General features: G+C 35.8%; 2 protein-coding genes across 2 annotated transcripts; both read left to right on the top strand.

Annotated features, from left to right (window-relative positions):
• Positions 1 to 3,331: 3,331 nt before the first annotated feature.
• LOC140151376 (actin-related protein 2/3 complex subunit 1A-A-like) lies at positions 3,332 to 14,168 on the top strand. Its single transcript, XM_072173688.1, is given in 12 exon segments — positions 3,332 to 3,487; positions 5,216 to 5,297; positions 7,314 to 7,363; positions 7,365 to 7,403; positions 7,697 to 7,762; positions 8,208 to 8,316; positions 9,140 to 9,209; positions 10,736 to 10,843; positions 10,969 to 11,072; positions 11,552 to 11,733; positions 12,461 to 12,651; positions 13,306 to 14,168. Coding segments are annotated over 11 exon segments (1,116 nt in total). The 5' UTR covers positions 3,332 to 3,487; positions 5,216 to 5,227; the 3' UTR covers positions 13,433 to 14,168.
• A 2,010-nt stretch (positions 14,169 to 16,178) lies between these two features.
• LOC140151379 (actin-related protein 2/3 complex subunit 1A-A-like) lies at positions 16,179 to 22,884 on the top strand. The gene is given in 11 exon segments (XM_072173691.1): positions 16,179 to 16,256; positions 17,743 to 17,814; positions 17,817 to 17,830; positions 18,063 to 18,128; positions 18,546 to 18,654; positions 19,245 to 19,314; positions 20,027 to 20,140; positions 20,263 to 20,366; positions 20,701 to 20,882; positions 21,430 to 21,620; positions 22,704 to 22,884. Coding segments are annotated over 11 exon segments (1,119 nt in total). The 5' UTR covers positions 16,179 to 16,186; the 3' UTR covers positions 22,831 to 22,884.
• The last annotated feature ends 182 nt before the right edge of the window (positions 22,885 to 23,066 follow it).

Here is a 23,066-nt window from a genome sequence, read left to right as displayed (position 1 = left end):
ACACCTGCCTCTTTTTTGCTGTTTAAATTTCTTGAACAATCATGTCAATTCTTCCCAATTTTGCACAACCAGTGTCTTTTAAAGATGGCCTCTCTTCAATTCAGTTGCTTCACTGCCTCACAGCCCTCCCCCAATTAACTTGTTATCTTTTGCTGAAATCTGCTTTCCTCTATGTCATCTTGTATCTCACTCTTCTTTTTCTTTCCTCTTTTTCCCTCTTCCTCTCCTCTTTTCTTTTCTTCTCCCTCCCTCTTTTTTCCTCTTTTTCTTTTTTCTCAAAGACATTATTTCCTCAATTTTGACTGTCATTTCCTACGAGCGGTGCTCCCCGCTCCCGCACAATTTGCATCCCTGCTTCATTACACATGTCATGTATTATGCTGTATTCGTAAGTAACATTTCAGTATTTGTAGGTAAGAATTAGACTTTTGGTGGATATCGCAATCAAAACTTCATTTTATAAAGCACTTTGAATGTATTATTTTCTTTATGTGCGTTTATTGATACTTTAGACCCTATCATGTATTAATCATGTCGGTTCACAGCGGTTGAAAGAGGATTGAAGTAAGAAACAAAGGCACTAAAGTGACTTTAAATTGCTTAATTACACACAAATCGCTTAAAACCGTTATTGCAGACTTGCGAAGTCCATCTTGGAGTCAGTTACGTCTTGTGGCCTTTCGTTTGAGGGCAACTACAATTAGCTTTATACCAGGGTCCATCACTGTGTTGTCTAGATCACGAGACAATGAGAACAGTCGTTTTTCCATGGTATTCGTAGGTAACCTTAGCGAAAACGTCAAAAGTTACCTTCGAATAAATCAATTTGGACACAAATTACTCAGAAACCAGAAGGTCGGTAAACATTTAAAATGAAGCACACATGACAGTTGACAAATCCAAGTATTTATCCCTTCTAATCTTCTTTGAATCTGATTTTTCTTTCAAATGAGCAGACCGTCGTCTATTTCAGTACATATTTTTCAACAATTAAGCCGTATCCACTTTTTGCATGGTGGGCATGTATGTGAATTCGCAACTTTCATAATTTGACATATGATTTGATAGCAAACATACAGGCCTTCGTTATGTACCAATATGGGCATTGGCATGAATGGCGGTGTTTCACAATACTGTCATGATGTCAAATTGTATTCGTAGGTAACATTCGGTTACCGAAATTTACCTACGAATACTTGCTTTTATTGTTGACATCTCAGAAATATTTAAACGCAGGCTATTGAAACTTGGTAGAAATAAAGAGTGTATTACCCTGCACCTATTGCTTAACTATTGTTTACTATTCTCTCACTTTGTGGAAATGACACAGCTTTTAACATGTATTCGGAGGTAATGCATATTTTTTACCAAACCTACCTTTGTGCCATTTAGAATTTCTGGCAGCTAAACACAATAATAAAGATGTCCGAATGCAATGCATTTCAGTATTGGACATATCAAAGCTTGTATTAATTGCGCATTTATAATGATTTCCATTTTTAAAGATATATCTAGTGCTATGAAAAATTGTATTCGTAGGTAATGTAAAAAAATACCACTCAAAAAATTATCACAAAAATTCATAATTATGTACAAATATGTGAAAAATTGAACAGGCAATCTTTGAATACACACCTTTCAGGAAATCAATTTAGATTCAATCCAATGACTTCTTTTCATAACTGATTTAGATGTTTTTTAAAATACTTTAAGAAATATTTTGAAAAAATGGGTTAACATTGCATGTTTTGGGGTCTCTGTGTCTAAGTTTTTCACAGAAGGGGTCTTATTATATATGGCGCGAAGCGTATGATCAAGGCGAATAAACACAATACAAAAACGAATGCCAATTGATTAATACTTTTAAGTTATGGCCCTAAACATGCCGTGTACACTTTTCGTTGGATTCGACCATATGCTTAGTTATATGGCTTATATGGTTAGATAATTTAAGGTTTTAAATAATGTGTTTCCAAAGATCTGGCATGTCTAAGTTCAAAGACACTTTGGCACGCCGCGTAAGGGGCCGACGCGATTTTTGTTAAGATTTATTCTAAAAATTGTCTGCCAAAAATAACATAGCTCCTCTTTTGACTGTGCCAAAATTTTTGGACCCTTTCGACGTGCCAAAAAATCTTGGCCCCTTTTCGACGCTATTCCCCCTTACCCAAATATTGACAATATCTCTGCTAAAAATCGTGCTCCCCTTCCCCCTTTTGACGTGCCACAAAGCTCCCCCCCCCACATTCGTCGTTGCCAATTATTTGTCTTATCAAAAATGCCCCCCCCCCCCATATGATTCAGTTCACCACATGCAATACTATAAACAATTATTGCACCACCCCTATGTTCTAACAAACTTTTAGTGCTTTTTAAGCTTTTTTATACAATCCATTTGGCAAGAGCTAATTCCCATCCATTTGGCAAGTAATCTTCGATCATTTTATCGAATGCATTTGTTTTGAGAAGTCTAGCTCTCAACCTCCTATCATCACCCTTTAGTAGTTTATACTTATATTATACTGCTCACCATATAAAGCAGAGACAATTATACAGAAAGTGCAGGTCGAACTTGAAAGTATAAAGTTAGCAGATCATGGTTTTTTAATTAATTGTAATGACTATTTCAAATTAAAAGGAATTCAATTACCGTGCCGTCAAAAACACTTTTTTCGCTCCAGCAACCAAGAGGCCAAATAAACAAACCTACGCTTTAAACTTTTCCACGGAACAGTGAGTTTTTGCTGATAACGTAGGAAGGTCGAAAAGATTTCACCTCTGACTGACTCCACACTGAATTAATCGTATCCCACAATGCATTATCTTTATTTCGTCAATGCCCACTTGATCATGTTGATATTAAAGTGCAATTTCAGGTGGTATTTGCCCGGGATTTGAGGCATTATGGAAGTGCTCTAAGCGTTAAGGTGGTACTACACCCCCTGATAAATTGTGTGACTTATTTTTGCATTTTTCTCAAAAATAACTACACACTGGTAACAAAAGTTATAATTATAGGGGCAAGGAATCCAATTACTTCACTGAAATTTCAGTGATTCAAGACAAGTGGTTCATTATATGTTCATGATGCACATTCTAGCGGTATCATGTAAAGTTAACTTTAGAAATGGTTAATTAGGGTTCGGCAGCTCGATTTGAAGACCCCGTTGGAAAAGTACCCCCCGATGTTTGGATATTCTTCAAGTTCAAGTTGTTATGTGTACTTATCACACTCGTTGGGCCGTGTACCAAACTCGTGTCTCTACTATACCTGCTTCAATGGCTACGCGGTATTTCTTGCAGTGCTTTGTGGGACGAGGTGAACTTTTCACTTTCCTAACTCTGCTGCGTTGACAGCAATATTGAAACTTCCTTTTCCGTGCTACACACAAAATCTTCATTGAATTCATCAACATTGAATTCGTGTTGACTGACCAGAGTCCGCGAATTCACTTTTAAATTCCATTGAAAGTTGTTTTATTTAAAGGTATGTAGAATTTCCATATTTCATTTTTAACATTATGACACTATATTAACTGCTATTAAAAACGTATAAGAAATTCTTCTAAAACAAAACAGGTTAGTGTGTACACGCCTTTTTCTGGAGGCGGAAGTATACTGTATATAAGGCTAAGTAAAAAATAAAACATGTTTCACGTCCGGGTTTTCGAAAAAAAAGGAGGAAGAGGGGCTTTTTATTTTCTATTTTTATCGCAAAATTGGTGTCAATACCCATACTTAGAGCTGTTTTAGCGTACAATCCGTACATACAATAATGCCTGGAAAAAGGAGGAGGCCCTTTTTTATTTGTTGTTCTGAGAGTTACACCCCTCTAATGATCACAAAACCTTCCTAAAATGTTTCTTGTATCTTAACAAGGCTATAGAAAGCATCCCAACTTCCTAGACATATTTTTTGAAAAGTTATAACTGAATTTCAAAAATAAAAATTTATTTGAGAAAACCTCAAAAAAGGAAGCGGGAGGGGACGTGAAACATGTTTATTTTTTTTTATTTGGCCTAATACATTACAGTATGATTACAGTGTAAAACTGTTTGTGTAGGCTATATATAGTGTTATGCATTTGCCTATAACAGAAATGCTAAACTGATGGTACCAAATAGTCAGTTACTATAAATTATTATGGATTGTGTTGAATTAGACCTGTTCCTAAAACAACAAACAAATAATGAGTAAAATAATATAATAAATAAATGCATGTGGAAGACCTATTTATAGAAAATATTTGCTTTATATTATTATGTAAACTAATGCAGACCTTGAAGAGAACTTAATAATAGCTTTCTTCATATAGGCCTGCCTATATGGCCTGTCAAGTACAAGTATCATGAATTCATGATAGAGTTTGTCTTCGCACAAAAACACTATATAAATTAATAAAATATTTTATTATACTCTGTATTATACACGCATAACCCGGAAACAACGGGGGAAATTAAAAGAATTATAAACCACACGCGGAAATAACTGGCTCAGTTGTTTGTATATAGCTCATAAAGCATGCCTTGTGCATTGCAACTTAAAAGGGCATTTCGTGATCCACAGCCTCATCCCCCCACTTTTCTCAATAAAAGTTGAGATTTTTATACCACTGAATACCTCTGGCTACATAATCTTTATGTACCAAAAAAGTCTTGCAGATTAATTCGTTTAGCAAAAATATTGCCAAATTTGAATTTCGTTCTGGTATACCAGAACGAAATTACAACAGTGGCCTCTGAAGCAGTGTAATACATGCACATAATCATGCATAACTCGCAAACACAAAATCGGAATCAACTGACATTTTGGGAATAGCCTTTTTTCGTGGATATGTACTGAAAAATGTCATAAAAAGAGGATGCTATGATCACGAAATCCTCCTTTAAGGGACTGTGCAATAGATGGGAACCCAAATTTAAACTTAAATTGTCATCAGGTGATATTTGTTTACCATAGAAGATTTATACCAATCCCGAAAGACACAATCTTATGATCTTTCTTCCATGAATGGCACGATAACCTCACTAACAAGAAGAGCCTTAAAAAGGACAATGGGCCAACCTGGCTTTGGAACATAATTATAGCCAAGTACATTTTATGGGTATATGGGGAGTTAATAATGTTAAAATTCTAAAAGCAGTGAAGACGTCAAAAACAAGTTGTAAGGATTAAATCCTCGAGTTCTAGATTATATTATTTCTGACAATTTCAGATCAACTCAATCATGGCGGCAGATAAGTTTAGCTTCGGTATCGATCCTGTCTCTTGCCACGCCTGGAATAAAGACAGAAGCCGTAAGTATGCATGATTTTAGTTTATACACTCTTAGAAAAACAGGTTCTTGGCTGACCTGTAGGCCTAGGCCTATGTACTCCATCAAGAGAAAAGAGTTCTCAGCTCCAGAATAGTTCTTTCCGGTCATGCGGAAGCCCTTTTTCAGGTCTAAAATTGCTCATTGTATAGCTTTTTCAGAACACACCTTTTCGGTTCTTATAACTTATTTAACGGTTCTACATAAATACAGGACAGCTCAAGAACCCTTTCTAGGTTCTACTTACAACGGTTTTATATTATAAAATTGCCATCGTAACAGTATAAAGTTACTGGCAACAATAATTTTACTGCGCATTTTCTCTTTGTTTTGAAGAAAGTTTATTGAACATGAACAATAAACTTTTTCATGTGAAACAAATACTTTAAACAAAACGCTTTTATCATTGATCGCCAAGAAAAAAACAGCAAGTTTGGTTGAAGAAAAGGAAGAAGAACGAGGAGAAGACGATGAAAAAGAATAAGAACACAGAATGACGAAGAAACACAAGAAAACATCACGCTCGCTCTTTTCATGGCTTTTAAGTGCATGAACTTAAGGGATGGGGTATGAAGTTGGCAGTATTTATTGTGGGACATTAGACATGTTAGAGCACATCAGACATATCGAATTGTATTCTGAATACGAAGAATGTCCTTCTGATATCAAATAATTTTGATTTTTTGAAATTCGCAATGTAATACACATTTTATGGCAAATGATTAAAATTGATATTTTTGATATTTAACAGTACTCGAAGTAAACTTTATAAATCTGATAATTTATACTTAAAGTGTATGTAGGTGGGATGAAAAGCCGACGATCAATTGAAAATTTTGACCTTTCGTATTGAAGATATGGATTTTTTTCCCAAAACACCAAAAACAATTAGGTCTTTTTGGGAAAATAATCCATATCTTCAATATGAAAGGTCAAAATTTTCAATTGATCGTCGGCTTTCCTCCCAGCTACATACACTTTAAGAATATATCATTAGATTTACAAAATTTACTTCGAGGACTGTTCTATATCAAAATGTGAAAAATATCAAATTTTAATAATTTGTCATAAAATTTGTATTATATCGTGAATTTCAAAAATGAAAATTATTTGATATCAGAAAGACATTCTTCGTATTCAGAATGCAATTCGATATGTCTGATGTGCTCTCATGTCCCACAAAACTACTGTTGAAACGCTCAGAACGCTCATTCCAGATCCCTTAATGCACTTGCAAAATTCTCTTATTTTGAAAAAACAATCGTTGTCGGCCAATGTCATCGTTTAAGGTTGAATTCTCACCCTTATTATGACATTTGATATCTAATCAGTGATAATGTTGACATAAATTTAACAAGTTTCCAAAAACAATATAAAAATATAAGAAACAGAAGGAAGAAAGTGTTTTTACATTGATAATTTTTATTTTGACAAAGGAATAAATCTGACGCTTAAAATATTTGACATACAAATAGACCCCGGCCCAGCAAATAGTTCAATCGGTTATTTTAACGATTGGTTCGTTCTGGAATCGGCAAAAAGTAATGAGACCTCTGAATTGCTTGCTTGGCTTGCTTGGCTTGCTTGCTAATGGCGATTATTATATAGTCGGACTCCATAAACATGGCTCTCCAAATCATGAAATGCTTCATCCAGCATACAATTCTTGATGTCAGGCCCAGTAGCCGAACCCTGTATCCTCTGCCAACATGATAACATAGATTCCATCTACACTCATCTAAAAGAGTGTTTTGTTTTGTTGTTGTTTTTACGAAAGAGATGAAAGGCAGACACCCTCCACAAAATCTTGGAGTTTGAGCAACTATATTTTGTGGAGGGTGTCTACCTTTCGTGTATTTCGTTAAAAAAAACAGCAGTCATTTAGAGGCATATATGCTTGTAGATGGAAGTCTACGGTATTGATGTAATCCTTGTGTGCTCCCATGTTTGGGACTAAATACTTTTACTTCAATGGCGACTCTTCATCCTTTACCCGCAGAGGTAGCCGTGTCTCTCAACGACCATGAAGTACACATTTATTCTAAGGGAAAGGGATCTGAATATGAGAAAAAAGAAAACTCTCAGCGAGGTAAGAACAACAAAATAAGATCAAAACCTAACGGATTTATATAATTATACTACATACATTTAAGATTAATAATTTGAACTTTCTCGGTTATGCTACCGTACTTCTTTTATTTTTATTCTTTTATTTTTTCATAATAACATGAAAACAAAAATTATTTTTTTTGTTTCCATGTTATTATGAATCATCCCTTTCTAATGGTCATTGCAAAAACGTATAAAGCATGAAATTGAAACCTGAAACCAACATTTTTGTTAACTTTCCATCCATCGCTTTTTTTCTTCATCTTGAACCAGCACACTCAGCGCGTCACCAGCATTGATTGGGCTCCAAAGCGAAATATCATCGTCACTTGTGGATCGGTAAGATTTGATTTTACCCTTTTTAAAGGTGCTAAAAGATGACTTTAATCAATACTTGCTCTGTTGTCCTTAAAACACAATGAATTTGGCTGAACCAAAGTTGGGATATGTGTGATTGTGTATAGCACTACAAATATGCCCCAAAATCAGGTTTGAAAATAAGTTCATATTGTAGGCCTAAGATCGTACATTATGGCTTTGATAAACCAGTCACCCAAGCAGGACCAGCTACCCGAGTTCTCATGTGGGTCATGGGTAAACCTAAATAAAATCTTTTCTAATTTCATTACACCGTACTAGGGCCAAAATTCGGTAAAACTTAAAAGACCTATCAGTCCAAAACTTCCAATACATCAGCTTTGTAAAATAATCGCCGTCTCATCATGCTTATATTCAGAAGTAAGTTTGATGAAGCCATTAATTTATATACGATCATGTTTTACAGGATCGTAACGCTCATGTGTGGACTTTGAATGGAAACAACGAATGGAAACCAACCCTGGTAATTCTACGTATCAACCGAGCTGCCACCTGTGTCAAATGGTCTCCTGAAGGTAAGATGCCCCTCGATCCCTCGGAATAGGATGGCTCCAAATCCACGTCCGTCCGGGTGCCGAACATCAGATAGTTCGCTGACGCTGTCAGTGGCGTAGCGTCATCATAGTCAAAGCGAAGGGGATGGTGGTTTGAAAATCCCACTGAATTGAAAACCCCAATCAGGCTCGTCCCCCCACCCCAATTCATATGACGCCGCTATACTGTAGGATCGGACCACACGGGTCGTGCCGCAAGTATGTGTCCCATTTTCGGGCCTGGCTCAATTTGGTATAAAACTTGGTATTTTTTACAAAATTTTTGACAAAAGTACCAAATTTCACCTAAACTGCATGGGAACCATATGTCAATGAAATTGTGTTAAATGTAGCCAAAAATCTGGGCCTCGTGTGTAAAAATGGGTCAACATTTCTGGGAAAATGTGGCGGTAAACCCCTAAAGTTTGGAGCCAAGAACCAAAGAATTTTGATTGGTAAAGCAGTATGCAGACTCCGAGTATTAGACGTACAATATTGTTTGTAACATATCTACGTTATTTAATCTATTGCCATTCTATTTCCAGTAATGTTTAAGTTCTAACGAATGTTTGATGACGTAAATTCGATAATATGTTACGTATAATATCTGGTAGAAATATGTTATCGATTTTACGTCATTAAACATTAGTTAGAACTTAAACATTACTGGAAATAGAATGGCAATAGATTAAATAACGTAGATATGTTACATACAATATAGATAGATAGATTGATTGATGATTTTATAGATTAACTGATCGATTGAAGTAATCGATTGGTTGTTGATTAAAACTTTATTTTGCAGAGAACAAGTTTGCAGTTGGTACCGGAGCTCGTCTCATTTGCGTTTGCCACTTTGACGAAGAGCACGACTGGTAAATCATTTTGTATATTTCTTTTAAATGACGAAGTAAATCATTAATATACATATTTATTGTAATCACTTTCTAAGGTAAGGTAACAGCTCTAAGGTAAGGTAACAGCTCTACACAATTTCGCATTAAAATGCATAGTGTAGCTTTTGTTGACAGTGGTAAATGGCGTAGTCTTACCACACCCGGCACAACCGAGTACTTCGTTCTAAAAGGCCAACACGGCATACGGTATTTCACCGATTCTGAAGATAAAAAGTTGATCAAGAGCCGCGCCGATTCTGGGTAGGCAATTTGGTTATGAGATGACACGTTCCTTACGATGTTTTGTTTTGTCTTCTTGTATTATGGGTCTATTTTATCTAGTATTAGAGATTTCTTACCCTCCTCTGTTTTCTTAATATTTATTGAAGTGTGTAAGGAATCTCTTTAGATTTTGCTGACGTTATGAAATACCGACGTTAAAATGCCCAGCATACTTTACTTATTGAACAGCGAGTTTTTACTTGGCACGATTGTTTGATGTAATGTAAAAATGTGTCATTTTTAAGTCAAGTTGAACAAAGATGGCGCTATTTATCTTAAATTTTGTTAGCATCTTTACAAACGGTAGACACTTATATAATGGTATTAAAACATCCGAAAAAATACTAACAAATGGCAAGGAGATTTTCAAACAACTTTTTATCTTGAAATGCAAGCCAAAGAATAAGTCATATTATTTGGCTAATTTGAATTTAATATATAGATAAATAGCGCCCTCAATTTCCACACAAAAGTACAGTTTATAGAATAAAAATTACTACAAAAAGGCAGAAAAAATTAATAATATGATAAAGAAACAAACATCTTAAAAATAGCTTAAAATATAATGTGTATTGGTGTGATACCTGTTGAATTGAACATTATATAATGTTTTTTGTCAGAAAAATTACCACATCAAAAAACCGTGAGCACCATTTAGCTTTTCAAACAACTTTTTATCATGAAATTCAAAGAATAAGTCATATTATTTGGCTAATTTGAATTTAAAATATATATAAATAGCGCCCTCAATTTGCACACAAATGTACAGTTTATAGAATAGAAATTACTACAATCAAAGCAGAAAAAATTGATAATGTGATATATCTTAAAAATAGCCTAAAATAAATGTGTATTGGTATGATACCTGTTGGTATTGTCCAAGTCTAGAATTGAACATTATATAATGTTTTTTTTTTTTTTAAATTAATAAATAACCACATGAATCAATCGTGAGCACCATTCAGATTTTGGTAAAGATACTTAGCTTTGCTGAGAACATTCAACCATTTGAATCCATAAAAATAAGATAAAAAAATCAAAAAATCCATGTTCTCAACTGCTTGATACTCTGCCCATTATACAGTTATACATGTATATGCCTATAATTTTTAAAATATGCCACCCCCTTAATAAATAAATAAAACAAACAAACAACACCACCCACACAATAACACCGAATAAGATGGTCGATCACGTCCCATCTGTTTGTCGTTTTGTTTTAGGTGGGTTAGCAAGCATGTGAAGAAACCAATCCGTTCTACTGTGACCAGCATTGATTGGCATCCCAATAACGTCTTGTTTGCTGCTGGATCAACCGACTTCAAGGCAAGGTATGTAGATACGAAATTATATAATGTGTGCTTTTGTAATTCTTTTTTAAATCTTCATGTATTTGATTTTTATTTACTTAACTCTTGTCAAATCGTTCGAATTAATAAAGAAATTTTTTTTTCAGGGTCTTCTCTGGTTACATCAAAGATATCGAGGATAAGCCAAGCAGCACTCCCTGGGGAGCCAAGATGACATTTGGTAACGTGATGCAGGAATATGGTGGTGGAGGTAGGTCCTAAAACTATATAATGTACTCTCTGGGGAGGAGGAAATTGGTGATGATGATGATGATGATGATGATGATGGTGATGACGACGACGGCGACGACGACGATGACGATGATGATGAGGAGGAGGAGGAGGAGGAGGATAATGGAAGGCCAAGATGATGATGATGATGATGATGATGATGATGATGATGATGATGATGATGATGATGATGACGATGACAATGATGATGATGGCGATAATGAGGTGAGGATGATGATGATGATGATAACGATGTTGATGACAACAATGATAATGACAACCATGATAACAATCACGATGGTGATAGACAATCGAGGAGGTGGAGGACGAGGATGCGGGGGAGGATGACAACGGCATTGATGATGATGACAATATTTATTATAATGATGATGATGATGATAATGATGGCAACAATGATGAATTAAAGAAACATTTTCATACCAATTTACTATCCATCAGGTGGTTGGGTTCATAGCGTATGCTTTGATGCCTCTGGAAACCGTTTAGCCTGGGTAGGTCATGACAGTACCGTTAACATTGTTAATACCAGCGCTGATGTTGGAGTGGTACAGACCATCAAAACCAACTTGCTTCCTTTCCTCAACTGTGTATGGGCTGGACCTACTAGTCTTGTCGTGGGTGTAAGTATGCTTTAAAATTATCTCCTTAAATGTCATTAGTGATGAAAATACTTTTGATTGTGGGGTTTGAGGGTTTGAAGGTGCATATCTTGGTCAATTATTCTTGCTCGATTTTGACGAACAGGGTGTCAAATAATTTTGTATTGTTGTGTAATCGATGCATTCTTTTCATTTTACGAAGGAACTCTTGATAATTAAACTTGATGCTATGATTGATTTACATGGACAGCCCTCTTCCCTAGTAAAAGTGATTTTACCCCTTCGTTGTTAACTAAACATATCTCGAGATTAATACAAGCAAATTGAACAGAACAAACAACATTTGAAAACTAAGACTGCGCCCTTAACGGTGATGTAAGCATCATGTCACAACAGCACTTTCTAATTGCAAAAGAGGGCGCTTTTCACTTGCTCAATTTTTCTTTGAGACAGGCTGTATTATGCAAGCTGTTACAAGGGAAGTCACTGAAGTGTTAATCTCAAATATACATCTTTTCATACCGTTGATAATAAAGCAAAATTGAGATTTCATCAACACATAGCACTCCTGGAGCACTAGGGCTTAAGTTGGGGTAACTTAGTGCTATAGATTTAGGGTTAGAGTTATGCCTAATATTCAGGAGTGATATGTGTGTTGACAGTGTCTCTATTTTGCCGAAAATTGTTTTATTTGCTGTGCATTATTTTGTCTCTTCTAAAAAATAATTTTTTCTTCATAAATCTTCAGGGTCATGATTGTGAACTCTACATGTACACCGTTGACGGGACAGGGAAACCTACTTTGGGTGGCAAGCTGGCTGTGGAAGCAAAAGCTAAAACTGGCAAACTATCTGCTATGGCTAAATTCAAGCAGCTAGATAGTAAAGCTACTACTGAACAAGACACCCAGAAGTCATCTACACATCAGAACTCTATCACGTAAGAAACTGTTAAAGACAAATCTTGACATACACAATATATCTCACTTAGCTAATACCTACAATCTTAAACATTAAGACAGGTATGAACTTAGTGAATCTCCCTATGCAGTTACAATACGTAAGGAAGGCCTATTGAAATAGGAACCAAAGCCAATGAAACTATAATGGCTAACCATGATGTTAAGACCAAGACTACAGACCTGTAAAACAAGAACTTAAATCCTTCCTATAAAAGATATAAAATAATACATTAACCGCACACAAACAAATCCTTTCAAAGAAGTCTAACAACTGTGCCTCATACATACCAGGATTATTTTCAAGAATTGCAAAATTGAGTGTCTCAGTATAAAAACGGCCCATGGCACATTTTTGCACAATTTTAGATTTTCAGGTGAAAGTGCCATACTGCCCTCTATTTACCTGCCACTGAAGTTGAAGTTACTGAGTTGTTGTAAACACTCCAATTTGATTGCTTAATAATGACCAATAAAATGAAATACAAATGTATATCAAAATCAAATATGCAAGGTGCATTATGGATATAATATTCAAAATCTGTCATTTTATATGTATAAAAAAGAAAACCCTACAAATTTAAGCCTATTAAATAATAACGGCTACTGTTTGATTGTGTTATCTTCTTCTACAGTCAGCTGTCCATCCACACTGGTGCCAAGGAAGCAGTGGTCAAGCTGACCTCTACCGGAGCAGATGGACTGATGGTCAACTGGGATTACAAGAAACTGGAGTCATCAGCTAAAGGATCTAAAGTTTAGAGACAAGTTGATAGTGACCACTTGGTCAGATATATAAAAGGAAGGAAAACAAGGGGATTGACTCCCCTTTTGGGAACAAATTAATGAGTAAACAATACAGTAATTAAATAACATAAGGAAACAGTAGAATGGTGCATTGGTCTATAATTTATTAATTATTGGTCTGGTATTGTGGCCTATGATAATATTGGTCAGCAACCTCAATTTAATTTTGTTACCATTCCTCTTGTGGATGAACTTCAATCTTAAAAAGAAACAAAATTCAGAAGTTGAACAACTTATTTACACTTTCCATCATGCAAAAACTCAAAATGAAGGTAAAAAAGTTTTGGCTGATACTGGCCAATTAATTTGATTGCATGTCTATAAACGGATTATTATATATAAAAAAAAGACTTATTCAATGACATAGTGGTCAATTTGTATCTTCATCACATTGTAGAAACTTAGATATGAAAATAGACAATTTATGTAATGTTATATTAATATAATTATATTTTATGATAGGTTTCACGATACAAATTGAGGGTTTCAACAGATTCATAAATATACAAATGTCCGACATTCAACCTGTTGAATAATGAATAAAAGTATGTTTGTTTGTTTACCCAGGTTTGTTCGTGAGGGATGGGGAAACATAATAAAATAAAAAGTATATTTCTACTGAAGTTAAAGTTGAAGATCTCTTTTAGTTAAATCAAGATCTAAATGAATTAAACAAAGACTGAAGAAAGTTTGAAGAAATACACACAAATCAAACTTGTATATGAAGTTACTTCATATTTTTTTAAGAAATAGTAAATATTATTAATAATACAGGTAGTAATTACTAGCTAAATGGAATTTATGAAAATGGACGATGGAAAATTAAAGATTATTTTAATGTAACTCTGCCTGGTAATTATTTGATTGTGTCAGTTACTAGTCTCACACAGAATAATTTCATCTGAAATTTTGAAATAAATTTCTGGTCCCCTCTCTCAGCTGCACACACCACTTGAATGCAATAAGACAGTAATAGTGCTGGAGAATCATTTTAAGTATCAGAAATATTGTGCAATATTGGTTCAGTTATAGCTTTCGATGCGCACAAATCTGAATTTCTGAAATCTTTTAACTACATGTAGGGGAGTAGTTTCGTGTAGTTTTCAACAAGATAAGAGCAATTTTTGAATGTGACCCCTGTATAAACTTTCATGACCTTTTGAACGACCACACTTATATTGTACATATACTAAATTAATTTCAATGAGCAATGGCCAATACTCTTTAAATTTTTCCCAGTCTCACTGAATGACCCCCTTTTTTGGACAGATTTACCCCAGTCTCACTGAGAAAATGTCAAATACATTTCTTTTGTGCCTAAATACACCGTCTTTAAAAGCCTATACATACGAACAACACTGTCTTCATAAAGGGAATTTTCATTTAATATCAATTTTATTTAGGCGGGAATTTCACGCGATTAAATGCTCCACTTGTGCGCATGGGAACAAGAAAAAATGTGATGAGCTCAAAGTTTACAATATCTACATTTTGATATCGAACTCATGTAGTCCCTACATGGAGACAGCAAAAATGAACTTCCTGAGATCCGGGCCTGAGATTAACCCAATGGCTCATAGTGTAAACCCCGTGCTACACACGCAATCTTCACTGAATTCAGCAACATTGAATTCGTGTTGACTGACCAGAGTCCGCGAATTCACTTTTTAAATAGTAGGCTACCGAAGTTGTTTTACTTCTTCAATAAGGTATGTATAATTTCCCTGCTTAATTTTTTAAACGTATAGGCCTAGATATATTAGGCCTAACTGCGATTAAAAACGTATAATAAATTCTAGTACAAACAAAACAGGCCCGGAAAACAAATAATTCAAAAAATATAGCCTATACATGGAAGACCTATCTATAGAAAATAATGTTTGCTCTATTATGCAGGCCTTGAATAACTTAGTAATAACTGTAATTATACCAATATGATATATCATGTCAATGTATATCATGATAGAGCAGAGGCTCCAGAAGATTTTTAATATGGGGGAATTTTTAATAGGGGGGGGGGGCAAATTTTGGCCTGCTCTGAAACAGTGAAGGTGTGGGTGCAGAAGGGGGTGTCCCCGCGGAAGCTTTTGAAATGCATATGCATACTTTTTACATTAATTCTACCTTACATTTTGAATTATACCTAAAATTATGAATATTACCTTAAAATTATGAATTTTATCCTAAATTTTTAAATTATACCCTAAAATTATGAATTTTACCTCTGATTATTGGGGGGGGGGGCCTTGGGTACTTGGGCCCCTCACCAAAAGTATTGGAGGGGTCGCCCCAAGCCCGCCGGTTCCGGAGCCACTGTATGTATAGTTTAATGTCTAATGCATGATGTGTCGAACACTTTACACAAAAACAACACTATAGTATAGTAATAGAAGTAAGAGGACCAATTATTATGGTATCATGATTTTGAAATACACACAGAACCCGGAAACAACGGGGAAATATTAAAAGAAACCACACACGGAAATAACTAGCTCAGTGGATTTATGGTCGTTCGCATAGTCTTGTGCGTTGCTATAGCCTTAAAAGGACAAAGTTCATGCATAACCTGGAATGGGCCTGGGCCCGGGATGATAAAAAAATATGGAAAGTTCTAAAAGCAGTGAAGACATCAAAAAAGTTAAAAATTGTAGGTTAAATCCTCAGGTTCTGAATTAATTTATTTCTTTGCAATTTCAGATCAACTCAATCATGGCGGCAGATAAGTTTAGCTTCGGTATCGATCCTGTCTCTTGCCACGCCTGGAATAATGACAGAAGTCGTACGTATGCATGATTTTAGTTTACACTCTTAGAAAAACAGGTTCTTGGGTGACCTGTAGGCCTAGACCTATGTTGATCCATCAGGAGAAAAGAGTTCTAGTAAATTATTGAAAGAGCTTTAGAATGGTTATTTCCGGTCATACGGAACCTTTTTTTCAAGTCTAAAATGGCTCTTTCTAGTTTTTCCAGAACCCATCTTTTTGGTCCTTATAACTTATTTAATGTTGTACATTTACAGGAGAGCTCAGTCAAGAACCCCTTTTAGGTCATACTAAGAACTTTTTTTCTAAGACTGCATATTACAACATTGTCATCGTAACAGTAGGCCTATAAAGTTATTGGAATGCAATGATTTTACTGCGCATTTTCCTTTTGTTTTGAAGGAAGGCGATTAAACATGAACAATAAACTTTCATTTTAAACAAATAAGAAGCTTTACTCATTGATATCATTCAATATCGCCAAGAAAAATCCTGCAAGTTTGGTTGAAGAAAAGGAAGGCGGAAGAGAAGGCGATAAAAACAATAAAAGGAATAAGAACAAGAAATGACGAAAAAACATAAGAAAACATCACACTCGCTCTCTTTTCATGGCTTAGATGCATGAACTATTTATGCACTTGCAAAATTCTCTTATTTTGAAAAACAATCGCTGTCCGCGGCCAATATAGGTTATCCACTTTACTCATGTGTGACTTCTAACAAAAGGCGCTGGTTCCTGTAGTATTCCTCATTCAAACCAATTCAATGCACGACCTCGGAGTTCATGAGTTATACCTGCATGACTTTGGCGGGCTATTTTGAAACAGTCATGGTTGCACGTGCAGGTGTTTCTTTTGAAAGTCCTAAACAAGGTATAGCAGTTGACATTAATGTGATAAGTTTCCAAACAGAATATAAATAGAAGGAAGAAATTGTTTATAACTTTTATTTTGAAAAAAGAATAATTATGATGCTTAAACTATTTCAACATATAGACTATTATAGGCCTATATACCCGGCCCAACAAAATAGTTAAATCGGTTAGTTTTAACTTAGTGGTTCGTGTTGGAAGCGGCAAAAAGTAATGAGACCTGAATGGTTGAATTGCTAGCTTGGTTTGCTTGCTTATGGACTCCCATAACATGAATCTCCATGCTCCAAATCCAGTATACAATTCTTGATGTCTAGCCCTGTATCCTCCGCCAACTTGAACATGATTAGATTCCATCTACACTCATATAACATGTATAAATGAGTGTTTTTTTTTGGGGGGGGTTTGCGAAAGAGACGAGAGGCATACATCACAAAAACTTATTAGGAGTTTGAGCAACTATATATATTACTGATGATACAGGCAGCTGCACAAACATGTATTACTGTAAGACCAATCTGTATTGTACTAATGTTTTTGCTTGTAGATGGAAGTCTACGGTATTTGGTGTGCTCCCATGTTTGGGACTAAATACTGTTACTTCAATGGCGACTCTTCATCCTTTACCCGCAGAGGTAGCCGTGTCTCTCAACGACCATGAAGTACACATTTATTCTAAGGGAAAAGGTTCTGAATATGAGAAAAAATAACTCTCAGCGAGGTAAGAACAACCAAATAAGATATATAAGAATAAGAATTTGAAATAACTCGATTATGATACCGTACTTCTTCTATTTTTATTCTTTTATTTTATTTTTTTCATATTAATGGTGAAAACAAAAATTTTACATCCCTTTCTTCAGGCCATTGCAAAAACGTATTAAGGCACGAAATTGAAACCAACATGTCTGTTAACTTCCATCAATCGCTTTTTTTTCTTTTTTTTAAACCAGCACACTCAGCGCGTCACGAGCATTGATTGGGCTCCAAAAAGAAATATCATCGTTACTTGTGGATCGGTAAGATTTGATTTTACCCTTAAACAAGTTTTTAAAAAGGGGGAAACGCAGTGATTGCATGATAGTACGCTTCACACATTTACAAGCCTCATCAAACTTTACAGGAATTCGCTGACCACAGCTGTAGCCCAAGACACACCCGATATAAAGTTCGCAACAATCAGGGACTTGCAGCTATACACCCATGCAAGACCAGCTACCCGAGTTCTCATACGGATTCCAAGTTAGTATGGGTAAACCTAAAACATTTCCAATTTCATTACACAGAGCCAACATTTGTGTAAAACCTAAAAGACCTTACACAGTCCAAAACGTATGACAATATCTTAATAGCTCATCTTTGTAAAATAATCGCCGTCTCATTATATTCACAGGTTTGATGAAGCCATTAATTTATTTTATGATCATGTTTTACAGGATCGTAACGCTCATGTGTGGACTTTGAATGGAAACAACGAATGGAAACCAACCCTGGTAATTCTACGTATCAATCGGGCTGCCACCTGTGTCAAATGGTCTCCTGAAGGTAAGATGGCCCTCGATCCCTCCGATAGGCTGGCTCATAATCCACACCGGGTGTCGAACATCAGATAGTTCACTGTCAGCACAGATTCTCAAGTGGCGTAGCGTCATAGGGAACGGGAGGGGTGGGGTGAAAAACACACTGAATTGAAAAGCCCTTGATCAGTCGTCACCCCCTATCCCCCGGTCACATCGCTACGGCAGTACAAATACAAATGGGGCCTGGGATCGGACCATACGCGAATGTGCCATAAGTATGGGTCCTATTTTCGGGCCTGAATAGCTCAATTTGGTATGATTTTTTTCAATAATTTTGAGAAAAAGTACCAAATTTCACCTGACACTGGGACCCAAATATGTCAATGAAATTGTGTTACATGTGGCCAAAAAAAAATGGGATCTGGGCCTAGCTCTTGTGTAAGAATGGGTCAAAAAAATGTGTATAAAGCGGGTAAACCCTAAAGTTTGGAACCAAAAGCCTAATATTTATGATAGGTAAATGGTAATGATTGATTGATTGGTGACTTTATAGATTGACTTAGATTGAAATAATCGACTGATCGGTTGTTGATTATATAAAACTTTATTTTACAGAGAACAAGTTTGCGGTTGGTACCGGAGCTCGTCTCATTTGCGTCTGCTACTTTGACGAAGGGCTCGAATGGTAAATCATTTTGTATATTTCTTTTAGATGATGAATAAATTAAATATAGGCCTACACATTAACAGTAATCAGTTTCCAAGTATTGAAAGGTATACAATTTACTGCGTAATGTAGCAGACCTGTAATTTAGCTTTGTTGAAATTGGTATAAAGTAGTGTAGTCTTACCACGCCCGGCGCAACCGAGCATTACTGCTTCTTTCTGTAAAGCCAACACGGCATGCGTCACCAATTCTAAAGATAAAGAGTAGATCAAGAGCCGAGCCGAGCCAATTCTAGGTAACCTATTTAGGTTATGAGATGACACACTCCTTACGATGATTTGTCTTCTAATATTATGGGTCTATTTTATCTAGTAAGAGATTTGATACCCTCCTCTGTTTTCTTAATATTTGATTTTAAAAATTGAAGCGTGTAAGGAATCTTTTACTAATTTTGTTAGATTTTGCCGACGTTATGAAATGCCGACGTTAACGTTAAAACACCCACATACATTTGCTCAGTATACCTTTACTAACTGAATCGCAGGTTTTAAGAGACGTTGTCTATATTACTTGGAGCACAATGCAGATTTTACTACATATGTACACTAAGCTTTGCTGAGAACGTTAAACCACTATTTGAATCCATGCAAATAAGATTCACTTTGCCCCCCCAAAAAAAAAATCCTGGTGTCGCCACTGCGTCCCATCTGTTTATCATGGTTTTGTTTAGGTGGGTTAGTACTAGAAAGCAAGTGAAGAAACCAATCCGTTCTACTGTTACCAGCATTGATTGGCATCCCAATAACGTCTTGTTTGCTGCTGGATCAACCGACTTCAAGGCAAGGTATGTAGATACGAAATTATATAATGGGTGCTTTTGTATTTTTTTTTTTATATCTTCATATATTTGATTTTTACTTGCCTCTTATCAAATCATTCGATTATTAAAGTAATTAATTTTTCCAGGGTCTTCTCTGGTTACATCAATTTTATCGAGGATAAGCCAAGCAGCACTCCCTGGGGAGCCAAGATGACATTTGGTAACGTGATGCAGGAATATGGTGGTGGAGGTAGGTTCCAAAACTATATAATGTACTCAAAACACTCTCGGGGGTGGGGAGGAGTAAAGTGGCGATGATGATGATGATGGAAGGCCAAGATGGTGATGATGGTGAAAATGAGGATGATAATGATGATGATGATGGGTATTTGAGGAGGTGGAAGAGGAGGTGGAGGAGATGACAATGGCAATGATGATGATGACAACAATGATGATGACAGTGATCATGAAAATAATGATCATAAGGAGGATTAAGATGATGATACGAATGCAAAATTATAGACAGCGATAATCTTAAAATAGGCCTAGAAGAAACATTTTCATACCAATTTACTATCCATCAGGTGGTTGGGTTCATAGCATTTGCTTTGATGCCTCTGGAAACCGTTTAGCCTGGGTAGGTCATGACAGTACCGTTAACATTGTTAATACCAGCGCTGATGTCGGGGTGGTACAGACCATCAAAACCAACTTGCTTCCTTTCCTCAACTGTGTATGGGTTGGACCTACCAGTCTTGTTGTGGCTGTAAGTACTACTATATGCTTTAAAATAATCTTTTTAAATGTCATTAGTGATGAAAATACTTGTTTTTCAAAGGAAGACCAGGCTTTTTCAAAACATTACACAGCTGCTATGTGTTATGGTGCTCAAACCCTGTTCTTTTACATTCAAAACATGAGAACCAAATGGTTTTTTATCAAGATAACAGAATTGCAGTATTTTTATCAAATTTGAAAGTCACCAATCAGTTATTTAAAGTATTGCATAAAGATCATATATTGTGAAAGCAGTTACAAGGGAAGGCACTCAAGTCTAATCTCAAATATGCATATTTTCATATCAATTATTAAGCAAAAATGAGATTTCTTCAACACATAGCACTCATGGAGCACTAGGTTATGGTTATGGTTATGGTTGGAGTAACTTAGGGTTAGAGCGATGCCTAATATTCAGGAGTGATTGTGTGTTGACGCTATCTCTATTTTACCAATTGTAAACTGTTGTGATGTTTTATTTGCTGTGTATTATTTTGTCTCTTCTAAATCTTGATATCTTCTTCGCAAATCTTCAGGGTCATGATTGTGAGCTCTACATGTACACTGTTGATGGAACAGGGAAACCTACATTGGGTGGCAAGCTGGCTGTGGAAGCCAAAGCTAAAACTGGCAAACTATCTGCTATGGCTAAATTCAAGCAGCTAGATAGTAAAGCTACTACTGAACAAGATACCCAGAAGTCATCTACACATCAGAACTCTATCACGTAAGAAACTGATACAGTCCCGTAAATAATATGTTACAGGCAGATCTTGACATACACAATTATCTCACTAAGATAAGGTCACTAAAATACCTACAATCTTAAAAACAAGACAGGTATGAATTTAATGAATAGACCTTACAATACCTAAGGAAGGTTAAATACTCTGGTAAAGGCACATAATAATATTCTGGCAAAGACTTATGTTAGGACCAGAGATTTCAACTGGCGCCTTTAATCACCTCAGCTAGATATTGCTTTCATGCCCGGATTCATCAACTTTGTTGAATATTTATGTAGATGTAGATACCTGTAAAACAAGACATAGATCCTTCCTATAAAGATATCAAATCAAGAAATATTAACTTCACACAAAAAACCTTTAAGCAAAGTCTGTGTCTCGTACATACCAAGATTATTTCCCAGATTTACAAAATTAGGCATGATAAATTAAAAACCAATAAACAAAATGCAAATCCCTATCAAAATCAACCATGTAAAGTGTGTATTCAAAATTCACACCTATAGACGAATCCAACGAGCCAAGTCATGGTCAGGATTTGGTCGGCCATCTTTGGTTTCCCGCTAGCACCAACCTGGGGTTTTGAGCACCCGATTGTGCAAATAAAAGCCGCCTAACACCTGGAGAAGATGCAAAGACGAGGAGGGTTAATAGAATAATAAGATACAATAGAGGTAATCCTGTCACATCTATTCATACATAGTCCTTTTGTTCATCCATTTGTACATCTATGAATAGATGCGACGGGATTACCTGCGGAATTATCTCTATTGTATTATTCTATTAACCCTCCTCGACCTTCCCTAGGTGTAAGGCGGCTTTTATTTGCACAACTGTTGGAACTGTATTGTGTTGTAAACTTCTTTTGTCTACCTGTGTTTTCGCGAAGGTGTAAAACGGGTGATGGAATGCAGTTTAAAATTTCCGCCAAGGCCAATCATTTCACATTTTGGATGCATTGTAGCCGACGGGGACCCAACTAAAGGCTGCTAGTCAGGTGTAGGAATGCGTGTATTTGGATTCGTCTATAGTAATGACAACTGTCATGTTATCTTCTCTTACAGTCAGCTGTCCATCCACACTGGTGCCAAGGAAGCAGTGGTCAAGCTGACCTCTACTGGAGCAGATGGACTGATGGTCAACTGGAATTATAAGAAACTGGAGTCATCAGCTAAAGGATCTAAAGTTTAGAGACAAGTTGATAGTGACCACTTGGTCAGAATGATAAAAATAAAAATCCCTTTAAAAGGGAGAGCTTGGCCTTGGAATACCCCAACCTAATGAAATATATCAAAAAATAAATACAAAGAACATACTACACCACAGGAACTCACATTGCAGTAGGCCTATACTCGATTATATGAAACGAATATGATCGAATTAACAAACAATTTATGTATCTGAAATGAATAATTCTTTGTATCGTG

The sequence above is a fragment of the Amphiura filiformis genome, chromosome 4 (assembly GCF_039555335.1).
Source record: "Amphiura filiformis chromosome 4, Afil_fr2py, whole genome shotgun sequence".
Taxonomy (NCBI): domain Eukaryota; kingdom Metazoa; phylum Echinodermata; class Ophiuroidea; order Amphilepidida; family Amphiuridae; genus Amphiura; species Amphiura filiformis.
Note: the sequence above shows the minus strand (reverse complement) of the source record. Positions and strands in the feature narration are given on the sequence as shown.